This window comes from Cetorhinus maximus, chromosome 23 (genome assembly GCF_964194155.1).
Source record: "Cetorhinus maximus chromosome 23, sCetMax3.hap1.1, whole genome shotgun sequence".
NCBI lineage: Eukaryota > Metazoa > Chordata > Chondrichthyes > Lamniformes > Cetorhinidae > Cetorhinus > Cetorhinus maximus.
Genome location: NC_135901.1, coordinates 4,740,419 through 4,761,393, shown reverse-complemented (window position 1 = coordinate 4,761,393; position 20,975 = coordinate 4,740,419). Strand labels below are relative to the sequence as shown.

The window sequence follows — 20,975 nt, the reverse complement described above, 5'->3', positions numbered from 1 at the left end:
GCTTTGAACAGCCCGTCTCTCAAATAGCTCGAGCCTACTTGTAATTAAAAACATTCAGAACTTACCAAGCTTCATCCTCGAGTTACAGAACAGACTTTCTCCCATCAATATAGAGCTGCAGGATTGCACTGTGATCTCTTTATTGTTCATCTTTAGTTCAAGGCAGTTTCTGAGTGATTTACATTGAAAACGAGGTTTGCAGACATGATGGTCTATTCACACATAATTGAGAGATGGTGCGGGTGCACGCTAAGTCTAAACTGGGCAACTAACATTAGAGATCAACCCCAACTGTCAGAATGAACATGATTCAGTCCAGGATGTGATTAACAGCAGCAATAACAGCAGAATCCAACCCCTGTAATCACTTGTGAACTCTCTGGTGTGTCACCAGGTAGGATAAGCGAGTGAATCCCTTCCCACGCTTGGAGCAGGTGAATGACTTCTCCCCAGTGTGAACTTGCTGGTGTGTCAGCAGGTTGGATGATTGAGCGAACCCCTTCCCACACTCGGAGCAGGTGAACGGCCTTTCCCCAGTGTGGGTGCGCTGGTGTGCAGTGAGGTGAAATGATTGCCTGAACCCAGTCCCACAGTGAGAGCATCTGAATGGTTTCTCATCAGTGTGAATACGTTGGTGGTATTGCAGATCCCCAGAACTTTTAAAGCACTTCCCACAGTCTGGACATTTAAACGGCCTCTCGTCAGTGTGAACTCGCTGGTGTCTCAGCAGGTGGGGTTTCTGAGTGAATTTCTTCCCACACTCAGAGCAGGTGAACGGTCTCTCCCTAGTGTGAATGCGCTGGTGTGCAGTGAGATGAGATGGTTGCCTGAACCCAGTCCCGCAGTGAGAACACCTGAACGGTCTCTCATCAGTGTGAATACGTTGATGACATTGTTGATGCCCAGAACTTTTGAAGCACTTCCCACAGTCTGGACATTTAAACGGTCTCTCGTCAGTGTGAACTCGCTGGTGTTTCAGAAGGCGGGATGATGTCCTGAGCCTCTTCCCACACTGTGAGCAGCTGAATGGTGCATGCGCAGTGTGAATGCGCTGGTGCTCCCTCAGTCCATGTGGGTTTTTAAAGCTCTTTTCACAGTTGGGGCATTTAAAATCTCTCTTGTCAGTGTGAACTTGCTGGTGTTCCAGCAGGTGGGATGAGCGAGTAAATCCTTTTCCACACACGGAGCAGGTGAATGGCCTCTCCCCAGTGTGAAGTCGCTGGTGTCTCTGAAGGCAGATTAACTGAGTGAATCCCTTCCCACACACGGAGCAGATGAACGGCCTCTCCCCGGTGTGACTGCGTCGATGGGTTTCCAGATTGGATGGGGATCTGAATCCCTTCCCACAGTCCCCACATTTCCACGGTTTCTCTCTGGTGTGAACGGTGCTTTTTGCTTCCATGTTCAAAGGATAATCATATTCAGGTCCTGATGAATCAAGCCACTCTGGAAGATTTGGATGTGATTTTGGTTTGACTTTCCCGACTGCAAATCCTTCTAGTAGCTTGTAAAGTGAATTCAAAACAGAAACAAAAAATATGAAAGAGAATTCACAAAAACACAAAGATAGGTTGTGAAATTGAGCTGAACGAATCCCGTAATTTGTGGGGTCGGCACTAGGAAAAAGTGACCACGAAAACTGTTGGATTGTCATAAAAACCCAACTGGTTCACTAATGTCCTTCAGGGAAAGGAACCTGCCTCCCAGTCTGGGCTACAAAAGACTCTGGCCTCAAAGGGAGAAGAGAGAGTGAGAGGTGGAGGAGGGGAAAAGGAGAAGGATTTCATAGCCCTGCAACTCAACCCAGAATTTTGATACAATTTCCCAAACTCATGAGCCCCACCACCTGGAAAGACAAGAGCAGCTGGTGCATGGGGAAAAACCATCAGCTCTAAGACACACAGCAGTGAGTTCACACTGGGGAGAGACCAGACACCTGCACCATGTGTGAGAAGGGGTTTAATCCATCATCCAACCGGCTGACACACCAGCAAGTTCAGCAGAGACTCCAGGGGTTGGATTCTGCTGTTAATCACATCCAGGACTGAACCATGTTCATTCTGATAGTTTGGGTTTGTTTCTACTGATGTTAATAAGCTCTGTAACTGGACTAGATATTCAATATTCTGGAAATCGGCTTGTTTTACTTTGTCAAATAAAGTATGTTTCTTCAGCCTACAAACAGTGATTTACTTGTAATTATTTTCAATTTAGTTACTGTATTCAGTACTCATCATGTGGTCTGCTCTACATTGGGAAGATCAAACACAGATTGGGTGATCACTTTGTGGAACAGTCTGTCAGCTTGACCCTGAGCTTCCAGTCACTTGTCATTTTAATTCTCCACCCCACTCCCACTCTGACCTCTCTGTCCTCAGCCTCCTGAACTGTTCCAATGAAACTTAATGGGAGCTCGAGGAACAGCAGCTCATCTTTCGATCTGGCACTTTACAACCTTCCAAACTCAACATCAAGAGAGTTGTCAGGATTGAAACTCTCTACCTGAAAAGGTTGTGGAACCTGACTCTATAAGGAGTTTTAAAAGGAAGTTGACAGGTTTTTGAGAATGAGGAACTTAAAGGGTTACAAACAGAAAGTGTGTGTATGTGGGTCTAAACATGACTGCTCTTTCAAAGAGCCAGCACAAGCACAAAGGGTTGAATGGCCTTTTTCTATGCTGTAAGTTTCTATGATTCTAGGAATTTAGCCCTTGTGTCTGTTCCACTGTGAAATGAGATCATGGCTTATCTGTGGTCTAATTCTATACACCTGCTTTGCCCCACATCCATTAATACCTTTGGTTAACAAAGATCGTTCAATGTCAGATTTAACATTAGTCTCACATCAACTGCTGTTTGTGGAACAGAGTTCATCACTTCTACCTCCCTTTGTGTGTAGAAGTGTTTGCTGACTTCAGTCCTAAAAGGTCTGGCTCTCATGTTTACAATATGCCCCCAGAGTCTAGGACTATGACTCTTCTTTGGAACTGACTGAATCTTTGTCTGAATCTGGGGAAGTGAGGACGAGCATGGCCTAAAAATTGTAGCCATGTCTTTCACAGTGAAATGAGGAAACAATTGTTGACACAAAGCTTGACAAGTTTGGAGTTTTCTGCCACAAATGACAATTCCCTCACCAATATCACTAGCCATTCACTCCACCTTCCCCTCTCAAGATGACAATAGGCAGTTGCCTGCATAAGCCAAACCTCTTACCAGGGTTTCCAGTCCCGCACACACCATGTGTTTTTTTATTCTATGATGGGATGTGTGCATTGCCCATCCCTAATGGCCCTGGAGCTGTGTGGCTTGCTGGGCCGTTTCAGAGTGAACCACATCACTGTGGGGCTGGAGTCACATGTAGGCCGGACTTGGTAAGGACGGCAGATTTCCTTCCCTAAAGGGACATTAGTGAACCAGATGGGTTTTACGATAATTGATAGTTTTATAAATTATTAACCGACTCTTGGAGTCCAGGTATCATTCAGGTAAAACTGTGCTGCACTCACAGGGACAATAACCCATAGTCCGATGTTGGGACTTGAACCCATGTCCCCAGCCCAGTGGCATTACCACTGGGGCACCGTCTCCCCGCCCTCCAAGCTCGCGCGCGGTGTCCAGGCTCCCCCCGGTTCACAATCTGCACCCGCCCTCCGAGCTCGCGCGCGGTGTCCAGGCTCCCCACGGTTCACAATCTCCACCCGCCCTCCGAGCTCGCGCGTGGTTTCCAGGCTCCCCCTCCCCGGTTCACAATCTCCAGCCGCTGGATTCATTTCTCACCCTTTGTGATCTCAAGTCGACCGCTCCTTCTTCCAGCTCCGGTTCTAGTACTGCGCATGCTTCAGTCGCGGCCTAACCCCGCCCCTCCATCAGTCCAATTGGTTGGAGGGCATACCGCACCCGCTCCGTCCTCTAGTCCCGCCTCTCTCTTCCTATTGGCTCGGAACCGCTGTCAATCAGCTGGGCATTGTGAGCTGTCAGGTGAGAGGTCACTGTTGGGAGCGGGTTAATAAACCCCGGGCAGGGGGGCGGGGTTTACAAATCCCGAGTGCGGCCCCAGATCCGAATATTAAACAATGAACATTCTCCACTCTCACTATCCGCCGGACAGGTAGATAAGGTGGTTAAGAAGGCATATGGGATACTTGCCTTTATTAACATTTAAGTTATGGTGAGAGGTTGGATAGACTTGGGTTGTTTTCCTTGGAGCAAAGAAGACTGAGGGGTGACCTGATCGAGGTTTACAAGGTTGTGAGGGGCACGGACAGGGTGGATAGGGAGCAGCTGTTCCCCTTAGTTGAAGGGTCAGTCACAAGGGAACACAAATTCAAGGTGAGGGGCAGGAGGTTTAGGGCGGATGTGAAGAAAAAACTTTTTTACCCAGAGGGTGGAGAATGCGCTGCCTGGGAGAGGGTGTTGAAGGAGGGTTGCCTCACATCCTTTAAAAAGTACCTGGATGAGCACTTGGCACATCATAACATTCAAGGCTATGGGCCAAGTGCTGGTAAATAGGATTAGGTAGGTAGGTCAGGTGTTTCTCACGTGTTGGTGCAGACTTGAAGAGCCGAAGGGCCTCTTCTGCACTGTGTGATTCTGTGAACAACCTCAAACAAAGAGACCAGGACCCTCCGAGCATGCACAATTCACCCGGCCAACCTGCGGCAGATAGAGCGGTTTCTGAGATGTTTGGGACTGTGGGTAATACGGATGCCATTAGAGACCCAGAGTCCGTTGATCATTAAAATAAAAGCAAAATACTGCAGATGTTGGAAATCTGAAATAAAAACAGAAAATACTGGAAAAACTCAGCAACTCTGGCAGCATCTGTGGAGAGAGAAACAAGAGATAATGTTTCAAACCCACTATGACTCTTCATTGGAACTGACTTAATTTTTGTCTGAATCTGAGGAAACGAAGACAAGGTTATGCTGATATAGAGATTGCAACTAAGAAAGACCAAGGCCCATCTCCTACCATCCAAACCCTACGACAATGGATCTGTTGGCCAATCTTTGCAATGAATCCATTTCATAAATCTGTAACAGACCAATACATAATTCTTCTGCTATGTTTTGCATTTGATGGGAATTATCAAATGTTTTTACGACTACCAGCTTGGGCTGTGGATGGTGATGCCTTCACTCTTCTCTGTTGATCGAATCCAGAAGGGCTACTGTAGTTAAAAGGACTTGGCTTGCAAGATACAATCGCATTTAGAGGGATAAAGGAACATTTTAATATCATAGTTCAGTGACACCTGATCACTTACCAACAGAGTCAGTTTGTAAAAACGTAAAGAAAATAATCACAGCTGCTACAGATTATTCTCTAGCTACAATGAGATAGATAAGAAAAGAATCAAGAGAAAGGAATCAACAGTGCAGAGGCATTCAAAGAGAATGGTTTGGTTAACAGTGTCAAAGACTGCAGACAGGATGAGAAGGAAATTGCAGCAGAATTTACCTCTGCCATATTCACATAGGCTGTAATTTGTGACTTAAATAAGAGCTGTTTCAATGTTGTGGCAGTTACAGAAATCTCATTGAAGGGATACAAACATGGAGTTCTGGGAAAATGTGCTTGGATTTGGGAGGTGACAAGGACTTTGGCGAGGAAAGGGTGATTAGAGATTGGGTGGTAGTTGGCAAGAACATTGCGGTCAAGTGCTTGTTTTCTTGAGGATAAGTAGTTATGGCAGATTTAAAGGAAAGGACAGTACCTGAAGAGAGAGAGCTGTTAACAATATCAGCGAACATGGGAAGGTTGGGTGATCAATTGGAATAGGAATGGAGGAGGTGGGTTTTATGGAAAAGATAAGTTCTGAGAAGCATGAGGGAAGATTGGAGAGAAGCTAAAGAAAAAAGCAGACTCAGGGCTGCAGCAAGGGAGCTCTTTAGAAGCGGTTTGGCCCAGCGAGTCAATGGAAGGGAAGGACACAGCAGAGGCAGCTGATCGGATTGTCTCAATCTTAGTGACAAAAAAGCTCCATGGAAAGTTTGGCCCAGGTCTCTCTCCCTCTTAAAAACATTGACATCTTTTGCTTTCCCAGCTTGACACATTTATTTGTCTGACAAAGGATGGCCTCTTTCTTAATATTCACAATTAAATGGGCGGTTACCCAGGGGCCAATAAATTAATATAGGGCAGAGGTATATCTAGTGTTGTTAAATGGTACATATTATTTATGGTTCTCTAATTAAGTACATTTATTGCATTCCTTGTGAATAAATCCATTTCAGTAACAATTGCTGAAATGTTTGCTCCACACCCAAAGGGTTTCATCAAGTTTTCTTGTGGAGTTTGAGACAAAATCAACTTTCAAAATGATGCAGAGTTTCAGTGGCCAGTAAGTTCACAGATGACATAAAAATTGGTGGTGTTGTAAACAGTGAGGAGGAAAGCCTTAGATTACAGGATGATATAGACGGGCTGGAATTTAACCCTGAGAAATGTGAGGTGATGCATGTTGAGAGGACTAACACAGTTAGGGAATACATAATGAATGGTAGGACCCTAGGAAGTACAGAGGATCAGAGTGACCTTGGTGTACATGTCCATAGACCCCTGAAAGCAGCAGCACAGGGAGATAAAGTGGTTAAGAAGGCATATGGGATATTTGCCTTTATTAGCTGAGGCGTAGAATATAAGAGCAGAGAGGTTATGTTGGATGTGTATAAAACGCTAGTTAGGCCACAGCTGGAGTACTGTGTGCAGTTCTGGTCGCCACACTATAGGAAGGATGTGATTGGACTGGAGAGGGTGCAGGGCAGATTCACCAGGATGTTGCCTGGGCTGGACCGTTTCAACTATAAAGAGAGATTGGATAGGCGAGGGTTGTTTCCCTTAGAGCAGAAAAGGCAGAGAGGGAACATATTAGTGGCTTACAAAATTATGATGGGCATTATTAGCGGAGGTGTCAATAATAGGGGGCATGGAATTAAGGTAAGGGGCAGGAGGTTTAGAGGGGATTTGAGGAAAAAGATTTCACCCAGAGGGTGGTAGGAATCTGGAACACGCTGCCTGAGGGGTTGGTAGAGGCAGGAACCCTCACAACATTTTAAAAGTATTTAGATGAGCACTTGAAAAGCCATAGCGTACAGGGCTACGGGCCAGGTGGTGGAATATGGGTTTAGAATAGACAGGTGCTTGATGGCCGGCACAGTCCCAATGGGCCGAAGGGCCTGTTTCTGTACTGTATAACTTTATGTGACTCTGTTCAACAAATGAGGGAGATCCGTGCTCAGCCACGCCCCTCACTCACTCCGATTGGATGGGGGACCAGCTGCTCCCGTTCGGTCCTCCATCCCGCTCCTTCCTCCTACTGGCCTGGAGCTGACATCAATCACACGGGCATTGTGAGCTGGAGCATGTTCAATACGGCTGCTCCATCTATATCGGTGCGCATGCGCATTGCGAGTGGTGTCCAGAGACAGACAATTGAAGGGGTGCTTACCCAGGAACAAAAGCAAAAATTGCTGGAAAAACTCAGCAGGTCTGACAGCATCTGTGGAGAGAAAGACTAGTTAACATTTCGAGTCCATGTGACTCTTCATCAGAACTAAAGAGAAATAGAAATGTAGTGAAATATAAGCTGTTAAAGGGGGTGGGACAGGTGAAGCTGGATAGAGGGCCAGTGATCGGTGGAGGCAAAGGAGAGACTGCAAAAGGTGTCATAAATAAAAGGTCAAAGTGGTGTTGACGATGGTGATATGAGCTAAAGGATGTGCTAATTGTGACATTAAGGGTGGAAAGCAGGATGAGCAGTGACAGATGGCCCTGGTGGGGGTGAGGTGCGGGGGAGGGGATCGAAATAGGCTTAAAGATGGGGAATAAAGAATGAATAGAAATAAATTTCAAAAATAATAATAGAAATCAGTGAAAAAAGAAAATATATATATATATAAATAAAATTAAATTTTAAAAGGGGGATAAAAGAGGGGGTGAGGATGGAGGAGAGAGTTCATGACCTGAAGTTGTTGAACTCAATGTTAAGTCCAGAAGGCTGTAGAGTGCCTAATTGGAAGATGAGGTGCTGTTCCTCCAATTTGCGTTGAGCTGCACTGGAACATTGCAGCAGGCCAAGAACGGTCATGTGAGCATGAGAGCAGGATGGGGTGTTGAAATGGCAAGCAACAGGAAGGTCTGGGTCGTGCTTGTGGACAGACCAGAGGTGTTCCGAAAAGCGGTCACCCAGTCTGCGTTTGGTCTCTCCAATGTAGAGGAGACCACATTGGGAACAGCGAATGCAGTAGACTAAATTGATGGAAGTGCAAGTGAATTGCTGCTTCATTTGAAAGGAGTGTTTGGGCCCTTGGATGGTGAGGAGGGGGCAAGTATAGGGGCAGGTGTTGTACCTTCTGCGGTTGCATGGGAGGGGGTTGAGGTGTAGGGGGTGATGGAGGAGTGGACCAGGGTGTCCCGAATGGAATGGTCCCTACAGAATGCCAACAGGGAGGGTGAAGGGAAGATGATGTTTTGTGGTGGCATCATGCTGGAATTGGCGGAAATGGCGGAGGATGATCCTTTGAATGTGGAGGCTGGTGGGGTGATAAGTGAGGACAAGGGGGACCCTATCATGGTTCCGGGAGGGAGAGGAAGGTGTGAGGGCAGATGCGCGGGAGATGGGGCGGACACGGTTGAGGGCCCTGTCAACCACTGTGGGTGGAAAACCTCGGTTAAGGAAGAAGGAAGACTTGTCAGAAGAACTGTTTTGGAAAGTGGCATAATCAGAACTATGCGACGGAGGCGAAGGAACTGAGAGAATGGGATGGAGTCCTAACAGGAAGCAGGGTGTTAGGAGCTGTAGTCGAGGTAGCTGTGGGAGTCGGTGGGCTTGTCATGAATATTGGTGGACAGTCTATCACCAGAAATTGAGACAGAGAGGTCAAAGAAGGAAAGAGAAGTGTTAGTGATAGACCATGTGAAAGTGTTGGAGGGGTGGAAATTGGAAGCAAAATTAATAAATTTTTCCATGTCCAGGTGACAGCATGAAGTGGCACCGAAGCAGTCATCGATGTACCGGAGAAAGAGTTGTGGGTGGTTGGGAGACTATGAGGTTGGAAGCTGTGGAGGGAAGATCTCCTTTTGACACACAAAATAAACCCAACAGCCATGTACTGTGTGCAGTTCTGGTCACCAAATTATAGAAAGGATATAGAGACACTGGAGAGGGTGCAGAGAAAATTGATAAGAATGATATCAGAAATGCATGGGTTTACATATCAGGAAAGGATGAACAGACTGAATCTCTATTCTCTTGAAAAAATATGTCTGAAGCTGAACTAATTTAGGACTTTAAAATGATGAAAGTTTTAATGGAGGGGAAACAGAGAGAATGTTTCCTCTTGTGGGGAAGAGCAAAACTAGAGACCTTCAATATAAGATAGTCACCGAGAAAGCAAATAGGGAATTCAGAAGAAACTTCTTCGCCCAGAGAGTGGTGAGAATGTGGAACTCAAGACCACAGGAAGTGGGTGAAGGGAATAGTATAGATGTATTCATGGGGAGGCTAGACAAACATATGTGGCTGAAGGAAATATTAGGTCATGATGGTAGATTTAGAAGTGGAAAGATGAGAGGTGGCTTGAGTGGAACATAAACACCAACATGCACTGGTTGGGCTGAATGGCTTCTTTCTGTGCTGTATATCCTATATAATCCTGTGTAAGGCTTAACTGATAGTCCAACCTGGAGAGACACATGGACACTAGTAACAGGGTACTGCACACAGTACTTAGCTGTTGGGTTTATGTTGTGCATCAGGTAAGCTTTGCTTTTTGCTTCAATGATAGATGTCATCTCTGCTGAGTAGGTCTCAAACCAGCCTTTGTTGTGGATTCCCCTTTACCAAATGTTACTGCTGCTATGTAAGAAATGATTGAACTCAGCGACTTCCAAACTTCATCAATATCAATGTTGATTGATTAAACTTTTATTGATGTGCCTGTAAAATATTTCACTGTTTTGATTCCTGTTGTTTGATAATTTAATTTCATAATGGAGGTTTCACTTTGAAGAGTGTGTAAGTCAATAAGAATTGTCAGCAAGGATTAAGCAACAGGGAGAAACCGTGGAAATGTGGGGACTGTGAGAAGGGATTCAGTTCTCTATCCCGGCTGGGAACTCATTGGCACAGTCACACTGGGGAGAGGCCATTCACCTGCACTGTGTGTGGGAAGGGATTCATCGAATCATCCAGCTTCCAGAAACACCAGCATATTCACAGTGAGGAGAAACCGTAAAACTTACTCCGTGTGTGGGAAGAGCTTCACTCAGTCATCCATTCTCCAGATACAGTCTGTGAGAATTCTGTTCTTTCTTTGACTGTGTATTAATATAGTCTGCAGAAGTTGTGTTCTTTCTTTGCCTGTGTGTTGATCTGTAGGGTAGAATCTGTGGAGGTGATGTCATGCTTTGAACCGGCTTGTCTGAGTTTAGAACTGTGAGATGGTGGAAGTGCAGAAGTTCTATGTAATCACAGAGGAATATGTGTGTGCTCTCATCAACAGGCGAATGCTGTTCACATGAACACACCTGTGATTGGACAAGAGCCACATGATTGAATAGTGAAATGTCCATGGACAGTTCTGATTGGTGGCCTCAGAGGAGCCAGTTGGGGGGTTCCCAGCATAAGAACAGTCCACCTGAGGGATTTGGTACATTGGAGAAAAGAACAAAGGAAAGAAGAGAAAGAAACACGAAAGCTGGAAACTCCACAAGAAAACTGGAAGCTCCAAGGGAAGAAGTGTGCTCTGCTGTCCAGATATGACAAGGGAAGTATACAGCTCACGTTGTTCTGTAAATCACTGCCTGAAATTTACCTTTAGTCTTTAAGTTGCACCATATCCTGAGACTGACCCCTTGTTCCAGACGCCCCCCACCACCCACCCCTCCAAACCCAGCCTGGGGAAACATCATCCCTGCATCCAGTCTGTACACTTCTGTCCGAATTTTAAACGTTTCAATGACGTCCCCTCTCATTCTTCTGAACTCTAGTGAATACAGCTCTAGTCGACCCAAAACTCTCCTCATACAACAATCCTGCCATCCCAGGAATCAGGCTGGTGAAGCTTTGCAGTCACTTCCTCTGTGGCAAGTATATCCTTTCTTCGGTAAGGAGACGAAAACTGCACACAATACTCCAGGCTGCCTGCTTCCGGCTCTGTGACATCTCCCATTGCCCATTTCAAAATGATGCAGAGTTTCAGCCAATGAGGCTGATCTGGACTCAGCCCCGCCCCTCATTCACTCTAAATGGTTGGAGGATCAGCCGTCGGTGCTCATGCCTCCAACCCCGCCCCCTCATCCTATTGGTCTAGCTCCGCCGTCAATCAGCCGCGTATCGAGAACTGTCAGGTGAATAAACCCCGGGCAGGGGGGCGGGGTTTACAAATCCCGAGTGCGGCCCCAGAGCCGAATATTAAACAATGAACATTCTTCACTATCCGCCGCTTCCGGCTTCTCTCCGGGAACAACCTCAAACAAAGAGACCAGGACCCTCCGAGCATGCGCGATCCACCCGGCCAACACGCAGCAGATAGAGCGGTTTCTGAGCAGTATAGTATTGTGGGTACTGCGGCCGCCATTGGAGATCGACCTCACTTAATCTTCGTTTGATTCTAGGGAAGTGGGGGTGAGATTCCGCTAATGTCGGTGTTGAAAAATAAGAAAGATCAAGCTCCATCTTCTACCATCCGCACCCTGCAATAATGGAGCTTTTGGCCAATCTGTGTAATGACTCTTGTTTCAATAAGTCACAGAAGACACAGTTGCTCTGCAATGCCTTGCATTTTAATGGGAATTTTCAGATATTTTTACTGCTATTAGATTGGATTGTGGACTATACCATCTTCACTTTTCCCTGTTGATCTAATCCAAGAGCGGTGATATATTTAGAAGGACTTGGTCTGTAAGAGACAGTCAGTGTGAGACTGATAATGGAACATTTTTATGTTAATGTCTAGTGACACATGATCATTTTCCCAGTGAGTCAGTTTGTAAAAAAAAACCTCAAATAATCACAGCTACTGCAGCTGATCCTCTTGCTACAATTTGATAAGAAAGGAATCAGGGATCAGTCCCACCCAGCTGGACAACAGTGAAGAGGCATTGAAGGAATTTTTGTTTTAATTCATTCATGGGATGTGGCTAGGCCAGCATTTATTCACCATCCCTATGGATGGTTTGGTTAATGGTGTTAAAGACTGTAGATGGGCCAAGAAGGACAAAGGACAATGAGGGAGAGTTTACCTTGGTTACATTGGATGCAATTTGGGACGATGAGAAGAGCTACTTCGATAATGTGGCAGAGGCAGAAATCTTATGTGTCGAGGGGCCAAATGGCCTACTTCTGCTCCTATTTCATATGTTCAGATTCAAAAATGGAATTCCAAAAAGATGGGCAGGATTTGGGAGGTGTCAACACATTTCAGGACTTAGAAGGGGAAAGGGAGCTTGGAGTGGTTTACAAGGATGGTGGGATCAATGGTTGATTTTATTGAGGAGGGGGTGATAATGTCAGATTTGAAGGAGAGAGGAGCAGTGCCTGAAGAGAGAACTGTTAACAATGTTAACGAACATGGGAAGCTTGGAGATCAACAGATGAGTGAAAATAGGGCTGAGGTAGCAGGAGATGGGTCTCATGGCAAAGCTAAGTGCTGAGAAGGAACGAGGGGACATGGGAGAGAAACTACAGAAAGATGCACGTTCAGGGCGAGGGGGGAACATTCAAGGTCAATTGGATTGGTGATCTAGTGGAAGGGAGGGAGGCAGCAGAGGCAGCTGATCAAATTGTTTCAATCTTAGTGACATGAGCTTCTCACACTTGTTGGCGATGAGGATGGAGGAGACAGGGGAGAGGGAGAGCCCTTCAAAAGGAACTAACTTGTCTCAGAGATACTATAAAGACTCAACACACTGTATTTAACACAAAGCTGCTGATCTGAATTTTATCCACAATACTATGCCCCATAACTGGGCTGGAGTTTATTAACATCAGCAGAAACAGACCCCAATGAACATAGTTCAGTTCTGTTTGTGATTAACAGCAAAATCCAATCACGATAGTTACTTGTGAACTCCCTGGTGTGCCAGTAGGTGGGATGACGAGTGAATCCCTTCCCACACTCAGAGCAGATGAATGGCCTCTCCCCAGTGTGAAGAACTGGTGTTTCAGTGGGCTGGAAGTGTATTCAAAATCATGAGGGGTCTGGACAGGGTTGATGGGGAGAATGAGATGAGCTCCCCCTTCTGAAAGGATCAAAAACGAGAGGGCACAGATTTAAAGTAGTTGGTAAAAGAAGCAAAAGTGACACGAGGAAAACCTTCTTCACGCAGCGAGTGGTTAAGGTTTGGAATGCACTGCCTGGGAGTGTGGTGGAGGCAGGTTCAATTGAAGCATTCAAAAGGGAATTAGACTGTTACCGGAAAAGGAAGAACATGCACGGTTATAGGGAGAACGGCTCTAAGTGAAATGACCACGCAAAGAGCAGGTGCAGTCACGATGGCCTGAATGGCCTCCTTTTGCACTGAAACAAATCTGTGCCTCCTGGCCACTTCGGAGGCTGAGGATGTTTCTCCTTATGGGAGAGACCACAACTAGGGGCCACTGTTTAAAAATAAGGGGTCTCGCATTTAAGACAGAGATGAGGAGAAATTTGTCCTCTCACAGGGTCGTCAATTGTGGAATTCTCTTCACCAGAAAGCAGTGGAGGCTATTGAATAATTTTGAGGTTGAGTTAATTCTTGATTGACAGGGAGTCAAAGATTATGGGGGAAAGTAGAGTTGGGGCCTCAATTAGATCACCTATGATCTTATAACATGGCTGAGCAGGCTCACAGGCCTGAATGGCCTACACCTGCTCCTAATTCATATGACTAACTGCTTTCTACCACAAGGCCTTTCACTGGGAGGGCCACTGTAGATTTCACCTTCTAGCTCCAAGCCGGGCAAATTTTCCAGCTTCTTTTCCCTCACCAACTCCAAGTGAGCTGCAAACTACACAAGCCCAGATGTGCAACTGCCTTCTGTGGGAAATACCCAGATAAATTAAACAAAAGAACCTTCTAACTCCAACAGCCCATCTCCATGGCAACGTGGCATGCTTTGGGAGATTCCAAACAGAAATGCATGAATATCTTTTTCCATCCATACAGCATTTTATTTAATGATCCATATGAAATGTGCAATGGATATTCGCAACAAGCCTCAAAGAGCATCAGCCCACTGGAAACAAAATTGTGAGACCGGCCAGTCCAGCAGAAAGGGATCCTCCCACTTCACCAACTGTCAGGATGAACATGGTTCAGTCCTAGATGTAATTAACAGCAGCAATAAGAGCAGAATCCAATCGCTGTGATCACTTGTGAACACGCCGGTGTGTCTGCAGGTGGGATGACTGAGTGAATCCCTTCCCACACACAGAGCAGATGAATGGCCTCTCCCCAGTGTGAACTCGCTGGTGCCTCTGCAGGCTGGATAATCGAGTGAATCCATTCCCACACTGAGAGCAGGGGAATGACCTCTCCCCAGTGTGAAGTTGCTGGTGTAGCAGCAGGTTCGATGACTGGGTGAAACCTTTCCCACACACAGAGCAGGTGAACGGCCTCTCCCTGGTGTGGACTCGCTGATGTGTCTGCAAATTGAATAACCGAGTGAATCCTTTCCCACAATGAGAGCAGGTGAATGGCCTCTCCCCGGTGTGAACTTCCTGGTGTGTTAGCAGGTTGGATAACTGGGTGAATCCCTTCCCACACTCAGAGCAGGTGAATGGCCTCTCTCCAGTGTGAACTCGCTGGTGTCTCAGCAGGGTTGATGAATCACTGAATCCCTTGCCACACTGAGAGCAGGTGAATGGCCTCTCCACTGCATGAACTCGCTGGTGTGCGTGCAGCTGCCATGAACCACTGAATGCCTTCCCACACTCAGAGCAGGTGAATGGCTTCTCCCCAGTGTGACTGCGTTGATGAATTTCCAATGCAGACGGGCATCGGAATCCCTTCGCACAATCCCTACATTTCCATGGTTTCTCCATGGTGCAAGTGCCCTTGTGTCTCTGCAGGTTTGACAATCAGTCGAAGCCTCGTTCACACACAGAACCTGTGTACGGTCTCCCTGGCTGTGAATGCGGCAATGTTTCTTCAGACTGTACAACAGTTCATAGCTCTTTCCAAAGCCAGTGCATTGGAATACACTCACTCGGGTGTGTGAGAATCGGTGCTTTTCCAGTCACACTGATGTTTCAAATATTTTGAAGCAGACGTAACAGACAAATATTTCTTCTAGGTTCAAAGGCTGCTGATATTCAGATCCCGATTAATCGAGTGGCTCTGACAGATCTTGACGTGACCTTTGGTTTGAACTTTCTGACTGCAAATCATCCCCTTCTAATGTCCTGTAAAAGGAGTTTACAAAAGTCATCACAGATAGTCTGCGATAGAAATTCAGAACAGACAATTCTAGTTTCTATGGAACATTCTTTCCCCTCTCATTCCCCAAAAGCTGTAAATCTCCATCCCCAACATGCTCCCTGCATTTTGAGCTCTCAGGAATGTTCAGACAGATTCAAAATGTTAGCTCTGTTTCTCACTCCACATATGCTGCCAGACCTGCTGAGTTTTTTTGCACCATTTTCTGTTTTACTCCCTTCGTTCTCACTCTGTTATATCTCATTTATACACTCCCAATTCTCCTGAAGGAGCCAAAAAGATTGTAATACTTGATTAGCGATACAGAGGGGATTTGAGGAAGAACTTTATTTAGACAGCGAGTAGTCGTGGCCTGGAATTCGATGCCTATGAGGATGGCAGAACCGGAGATGATCAATGGTTTCAAAATGAAATTGGATAGGGAGTTGAAAGAAAAACTTTCAGGGGAACGAGGATACAGATGGAGAATGGGATCGACTGGATTACTCTACAGAATGTCAGCATGGATCTGAGTTTCCAATTGGACACCATCTGTGCTGTAATGAGTCTATGACCGGAAATATATAATGCAGCTACAGTATTATTACAGGACTAGAAATAATAATAAATGAACTTTAATACAGAATAATAAATAACTAGACATTTCTCTGTTGTTACGATCCCTGTGGAAACCAATAACCTTAAAGTAAACAAATTCCCAGACAACCCCAACGGAATAAACAGAAGGACAAGGTTTTATTTTTTAAAAACGATTCCTGTAACAATCAAACTAAATTCAACATAAATGAAGCCTGCATTAACAGACAAATAGCATTTCAATAGACCGGATAAATATGAATTTAAACAGCTGGAGCATCAGCCTGATCCATAAAATCACCAGCATTTCCCCCCTCAGCATATTTGGCACTAATTCCAGTTACAGAGTCCCGCAACTCTCTGTACTTCCCAGGGGAAGGAAAGAAAGTGATTTACTCACAGATGTTGGACCGAGGAAGAAGTTTTAATGTTTATGAAGCTAAAAACAAATGCTGTGCCGTTTAAAATCAAATTGCATTGGAAGAAAATGAGGAGAAAACATTTTACACAGTCCCCTCCCCCACTCCCATAGCTGGCAGCCCAGCACGCAGGCGCAGAAAGCGCTTTCTGTCCGGAGCAGGCGCAGTGCGGCTGCCGTCAGCGGTCGCTCTCGATCTCTTTTTGGACCAGCCGGTCGCCGTCGACAAAGGGGGAAGGGGAAATTCGCTGAGCGGCTTCTCGCTCTGGCCGGAGCCGTCAGCCGGTTGCCTGGAAACTTTGGCTCGAGGAGGTTCGGGGGAGGGGGAACAAGGGGTGGGGGTGGGGCTCCCGTGTCCGCGCGCCTGGTCCGCAAACTGGAACCCGAGGACGTCACCGCGGAGCACAGTCAGTCCTATTGGCTGACTCAGGCGACACAATGATTCAGAGGAACGTTCCCAGTTCACATTGAGAGCAATGGACTTGATGGTCAAAGTCTCTCACCCGAACACGCGCTCGGATTACCTCTCCCTCATTGTAGTCGGACCGAGGTTAACCAATAGGAGGAGCTGGACGACCGGAAGGTGGATGGTCCTCCAACCAATCAGAGCGCGGGCACTGTCGCAATGACGACACGGAGCTTCCCCCATTGTTTGAATGCGGATGAGCCGTTACTGCCCAGCAAAGCTGCTGATGCTGCTTCTCTCTCTGAAGGAGGATTTAGCTTCTGACACAGGAAAACTTTCTCCCCAGTCCCGTGTCAAATACCTGTGAGTAAAACACTTTCTTTTTCTCCCCCTTTCCATTTCTTTTCTAATTCTGGGTTTAAATTGTTGACCTGCAGGAACTGAAGGGAAAGGAAGTGAATCCAGTGAGGGTGCAGACTCTGGAAAGGTTGGCCCAGGTCTGTCCTTCTCTCTCGCTCTCTCTTAAAGACATTGACATCCTTTACTCCCTCGGCTTGACACATTTATTTGTCTGGCTAAAAGGATAGCCTCTTTCCTAGTATTTCCAATAAAATAGGCGGATTCCCCAGGAGATGCCTGACATTTAAGGTGACAGTAAACTAATATAGGGCAGAGATATGTCGAGTGTTTTTATATGGTAAATATTTGATATATTTTTTGTTGACCGATAATAACTTTCATTTATAACTATGTCTACTTGTAATATAGTACTCTAGCTACCGTTATATATTTCCAGTCATTGAGTCATTACAACACAGGAATGCATTCAGCAACTCAAGTCCATGCCGACTCTCTGTAGAGCTATCCTCCCATTCTCCCTCTATACCCTGTTCTCCTACACGTTTATTTCCTTCAAGTGTCCACCAATTTCATTTTGAAATCACTGATCATCGCGAATTCCACCACCCTTGTAGGCAGTGAGTTCCAGGTCATGCACACTCGCTCCTAAGTAAAGCTCTTCCTTGCATCCTCTCTGTATCTTTAATCAAGTAATGCAGTGTACATTATGCACATTTTAAATCCAGTAATGTATACATATATATATATAGCCTGCAAATTGATTTCCAAGGCCCCTGTGCCCAGGACTGGAAGCAGTGCACATGGATCTGCTGATCAGCATGAAATGGCACCTTCGGGAGATTTCGGAGGTACAGCAGAGTGAGAATGGAGGGACAGGGAGTTACTGCTTCTGGGGAATACGAGAGAAAGAATGTTCCATAGAAACTAGAATTATGTGTTGTGAATTTTTATCCTGCACTGACAATGATGACTTTTGTAAATTGCTTTTACAGGATATTAGGAGAGGACTTGTATCTGGGAAACTCAAACCAAATATCGCATCAAGATCTGACAGAGTTATTGGATTCATCAGGACCTGAATATCATCAGCCCTTTGAATGTGGAAGGAGAAATTTTCTGTCTGTGGGACAGAAAAATGTTCTGTCTGTGGGAAAACATTTCAAGCATCAGTGTGACTGGAAAAGCAATGAGACACAGACAACTGAGTGACAGTGCTCCAGTGCACTGACTGTGAAAAGAGCTTTAAACAGTTATACAGTCTGTAACAACATTACGCCATTCACAGCGGGGAGAGATTGTACACGTGTTCTGTTTGAAGACGAGGTTTCAACTGAGCGGTTAACCTGGAAGGACACAAGGACACCTGCACCATGGAGAAACCATACAAATGTGGGGACTGTGGGAAGGGATTCTGCACCCCATCTGCGCTGGAAACTCATCAACGCATTCACACTGGGGAGAGGCCTTTTACCTGCTCTGAGTGTGGGAAAGCATTCACTCAGTCATCCACCCTGCTGAAACACCAGCGAGTTCACTCCGGGGAGAGGCCTTTCGTCTGCTCTGAATGTGGGAAGGGATTCAGTAATTCATCTCACCTGCTGACACACAAGCGAGTTCACACTGGGGAGAGGCCATTTATCTGCTCTGAGTGTGGGAAGGCATTCACTCAGTCATCCAACCTGATGATGCACCAGCGAGTTCACACCAGGGAGAGGCCATTCACCTGCCCTGAGTGTGGGAAGGGATTCAGCGATTCATCTGTCCTCCTGACACACCAGCGGGTTCACACTGGGGAGAAGCCTTTCATCTGCTCTACATGTGGGAAGGGATTCCCTCAGTCATCCAACCTGCTGACACACCAGCGAGTTCACACCGGGGAGAGGCCTTTCATCTGTTCTGATTGTGGGAAAGGATTCACTCAACTATCCCACCTGCAGACACACCAACGTGTTCACAATGGGAAGAGGCCATTCACTTGCTCTGGATGTGGGAAAGGATTCATTCAGTTATGCAACCTGGTGATGCATCAGCGAGTTCACACCAGGGAGAGACCGTCCATCTGCTCTGAATGTGGGAAGGGATTCAGAGATTCGTCCACCCTGCTGAGACACCAGCGAATTCACACTGGTGAGAGGCCATTCACCTGCTCTATGTGTGGGAAGGGTTTCAGTCAGTTATCCAGTCTGCTGAGACACCGGCGAGTTCACAAGTAATTACAGGGGTTGGATTTTGCCGTTATTGCTGCTGTTAATCACATCCAGGACTGAACCATGTTCATTCTGACAGCTGGTGAAGTGGGAGGATTGGAGATGTACTAGAATGGTGCCAGGGATGAAAGGGCTTGGAGGAAGATTCAGTCATGGTTTTCAACAGAAAATTGGATCATTATCTGAAGGGGAAAAATTGACAGGGTTATGTGGAAAAGATAGCAGAATGACACTATGTTCGCTGCTCTTGCAGAGGGCTGGCACAGACACAATGGGCTGAATAGCCTCTCTTCAGTGTTGTAACCATTCCATCATTCTAGAACACCAGCTGGATGATTTTATTCAACACAGCATGACAGTGGGTCGCACTCTTACCTCTGAGTCAGGAGGTGCTGCGTTCGAATCCCCAACCCAGAGACTCAAGCCCCCAGAATCCACGGTTGACACCTCCGGTGCCAGTTATGAGGAAGAGCAGTCCTGACAGAGAGACCGTCTTTCCAGTGAGACATTAACCCGAGAGCCCCGTCTGCCCTCTCAGGTGTATGTAAAAGATTCAATGGCCACAATTGGAAGGAGAGCAGGAGGGGGAGGAGATCTCCCCTGGTGTCCTGGTGCCTGATATTTATCCCTCAATCAACATCAGTGAAAACAGACACCCTGGCCATTGCCGTCTGTGGGAGCTTGCTATGCACAAATTGGTTGCCACGTTTCCTACAGTGCGACCACATTTCAGAAAGTGTTTCATTGGCAGTGGAACACTTTGAGACTCCATGAGGTGGTGGAAGGTGCTATATAAATGCAAGTTTATTTTTAAATCAACACACTCCTATTCTTACAGGCAGATTCTCCAGCAGGAGCAGGAGCCAGCTGACCTGAGGGTGGCGGGGAGAGGCAGTGCAAGAACTCCCAATGTGGTCCAATCTGCTTCCGTCCAAAGGCCACCGAATACATTGTGAGAACTGGCTATTTAAAGGGGGTGCCTTATCTTGCTTGTCTGAGAATCCATCCCTTTCCCCCTGTGAAATGCTGACTGAGAATAGATTTTGGGGCTGGTCAATGTACTGAAAGTACCTCTGCCATTGAAGATGTTTGTCTGTAAACAATTGATCTCACAAATTAATGGATGGATTTACCGAAACTTGGTACACCAACCATGCAAGAACTGTCCTATCTTTGGTGCAGTTCCGGATCCTGGAATTTTTTTGAAGGATCCGTTCACATTGGGAAATCAGGAGAATTGACTTTTTCTTTTCAATTGTTGTGGTTTGTTTAATTTCAAATGGCGATTGCTTTGGAATGTTGTGGATTGTCTCTGCTGCTGGGGTGGAATTTATCACAGCTGTCAAAATATCAGCAGAGTTTTCAGAGCAGGTTGTTGGCTGTGGATTAGCCTAAGGCTTCCTTGGTCTTAATAAAAACATTTATTTTTTTCAGCTTTGTCCTTACAGAGAATGTTTTCATCCCTATTTGTTTGTCTGTCTGTAACAATATATCTTAAAAACTAATGGATGGATTTGAACAAAACGTGGTACACAAATAGAGTATGGCCAAAGGAAGAAATGATTAGATGTAGTGAACATGCA

General features: G+C 46.0%; 1 protein-coding gene and 1 long non-coding RNA gene across 2 annotated transcripts in view; one reads left to right on the top strand and one right to left on the bottom strand.

Moving 5' to 3' along the window:
* The window catches only part of LOC144696884 (uncharacterized), a 410,945-nt gene that overhangs the window by 18,329 nt on the left and 371,641 nt on the right, over nucleotides 1-20,975 (top strand). The window lies entirely within an intron of this gene.
* Nucleotides 365-20,975, bottom strand: part of LOC144698365 (uncharacterized) — a 36,667-nt gene continuing 16,056 nt past the window's right edge. The window contains exons 3-4 of the mRNA XM_078570320.1: nucleotides 14,369-15,052; nucleotides 365-1,504 (exon numbers count right to left, since the gene is read on the bottom strand). Of these exons, the coding sequence (XP_078426446.1) occupies nucleotides 365-1,504; nucleotides 14,369-15,052 (1,824 nt within the window). The remainder of the gene's footprint in view (nucleotides 1,505-14,368; nucleotides 15,053-20,975) is intronic.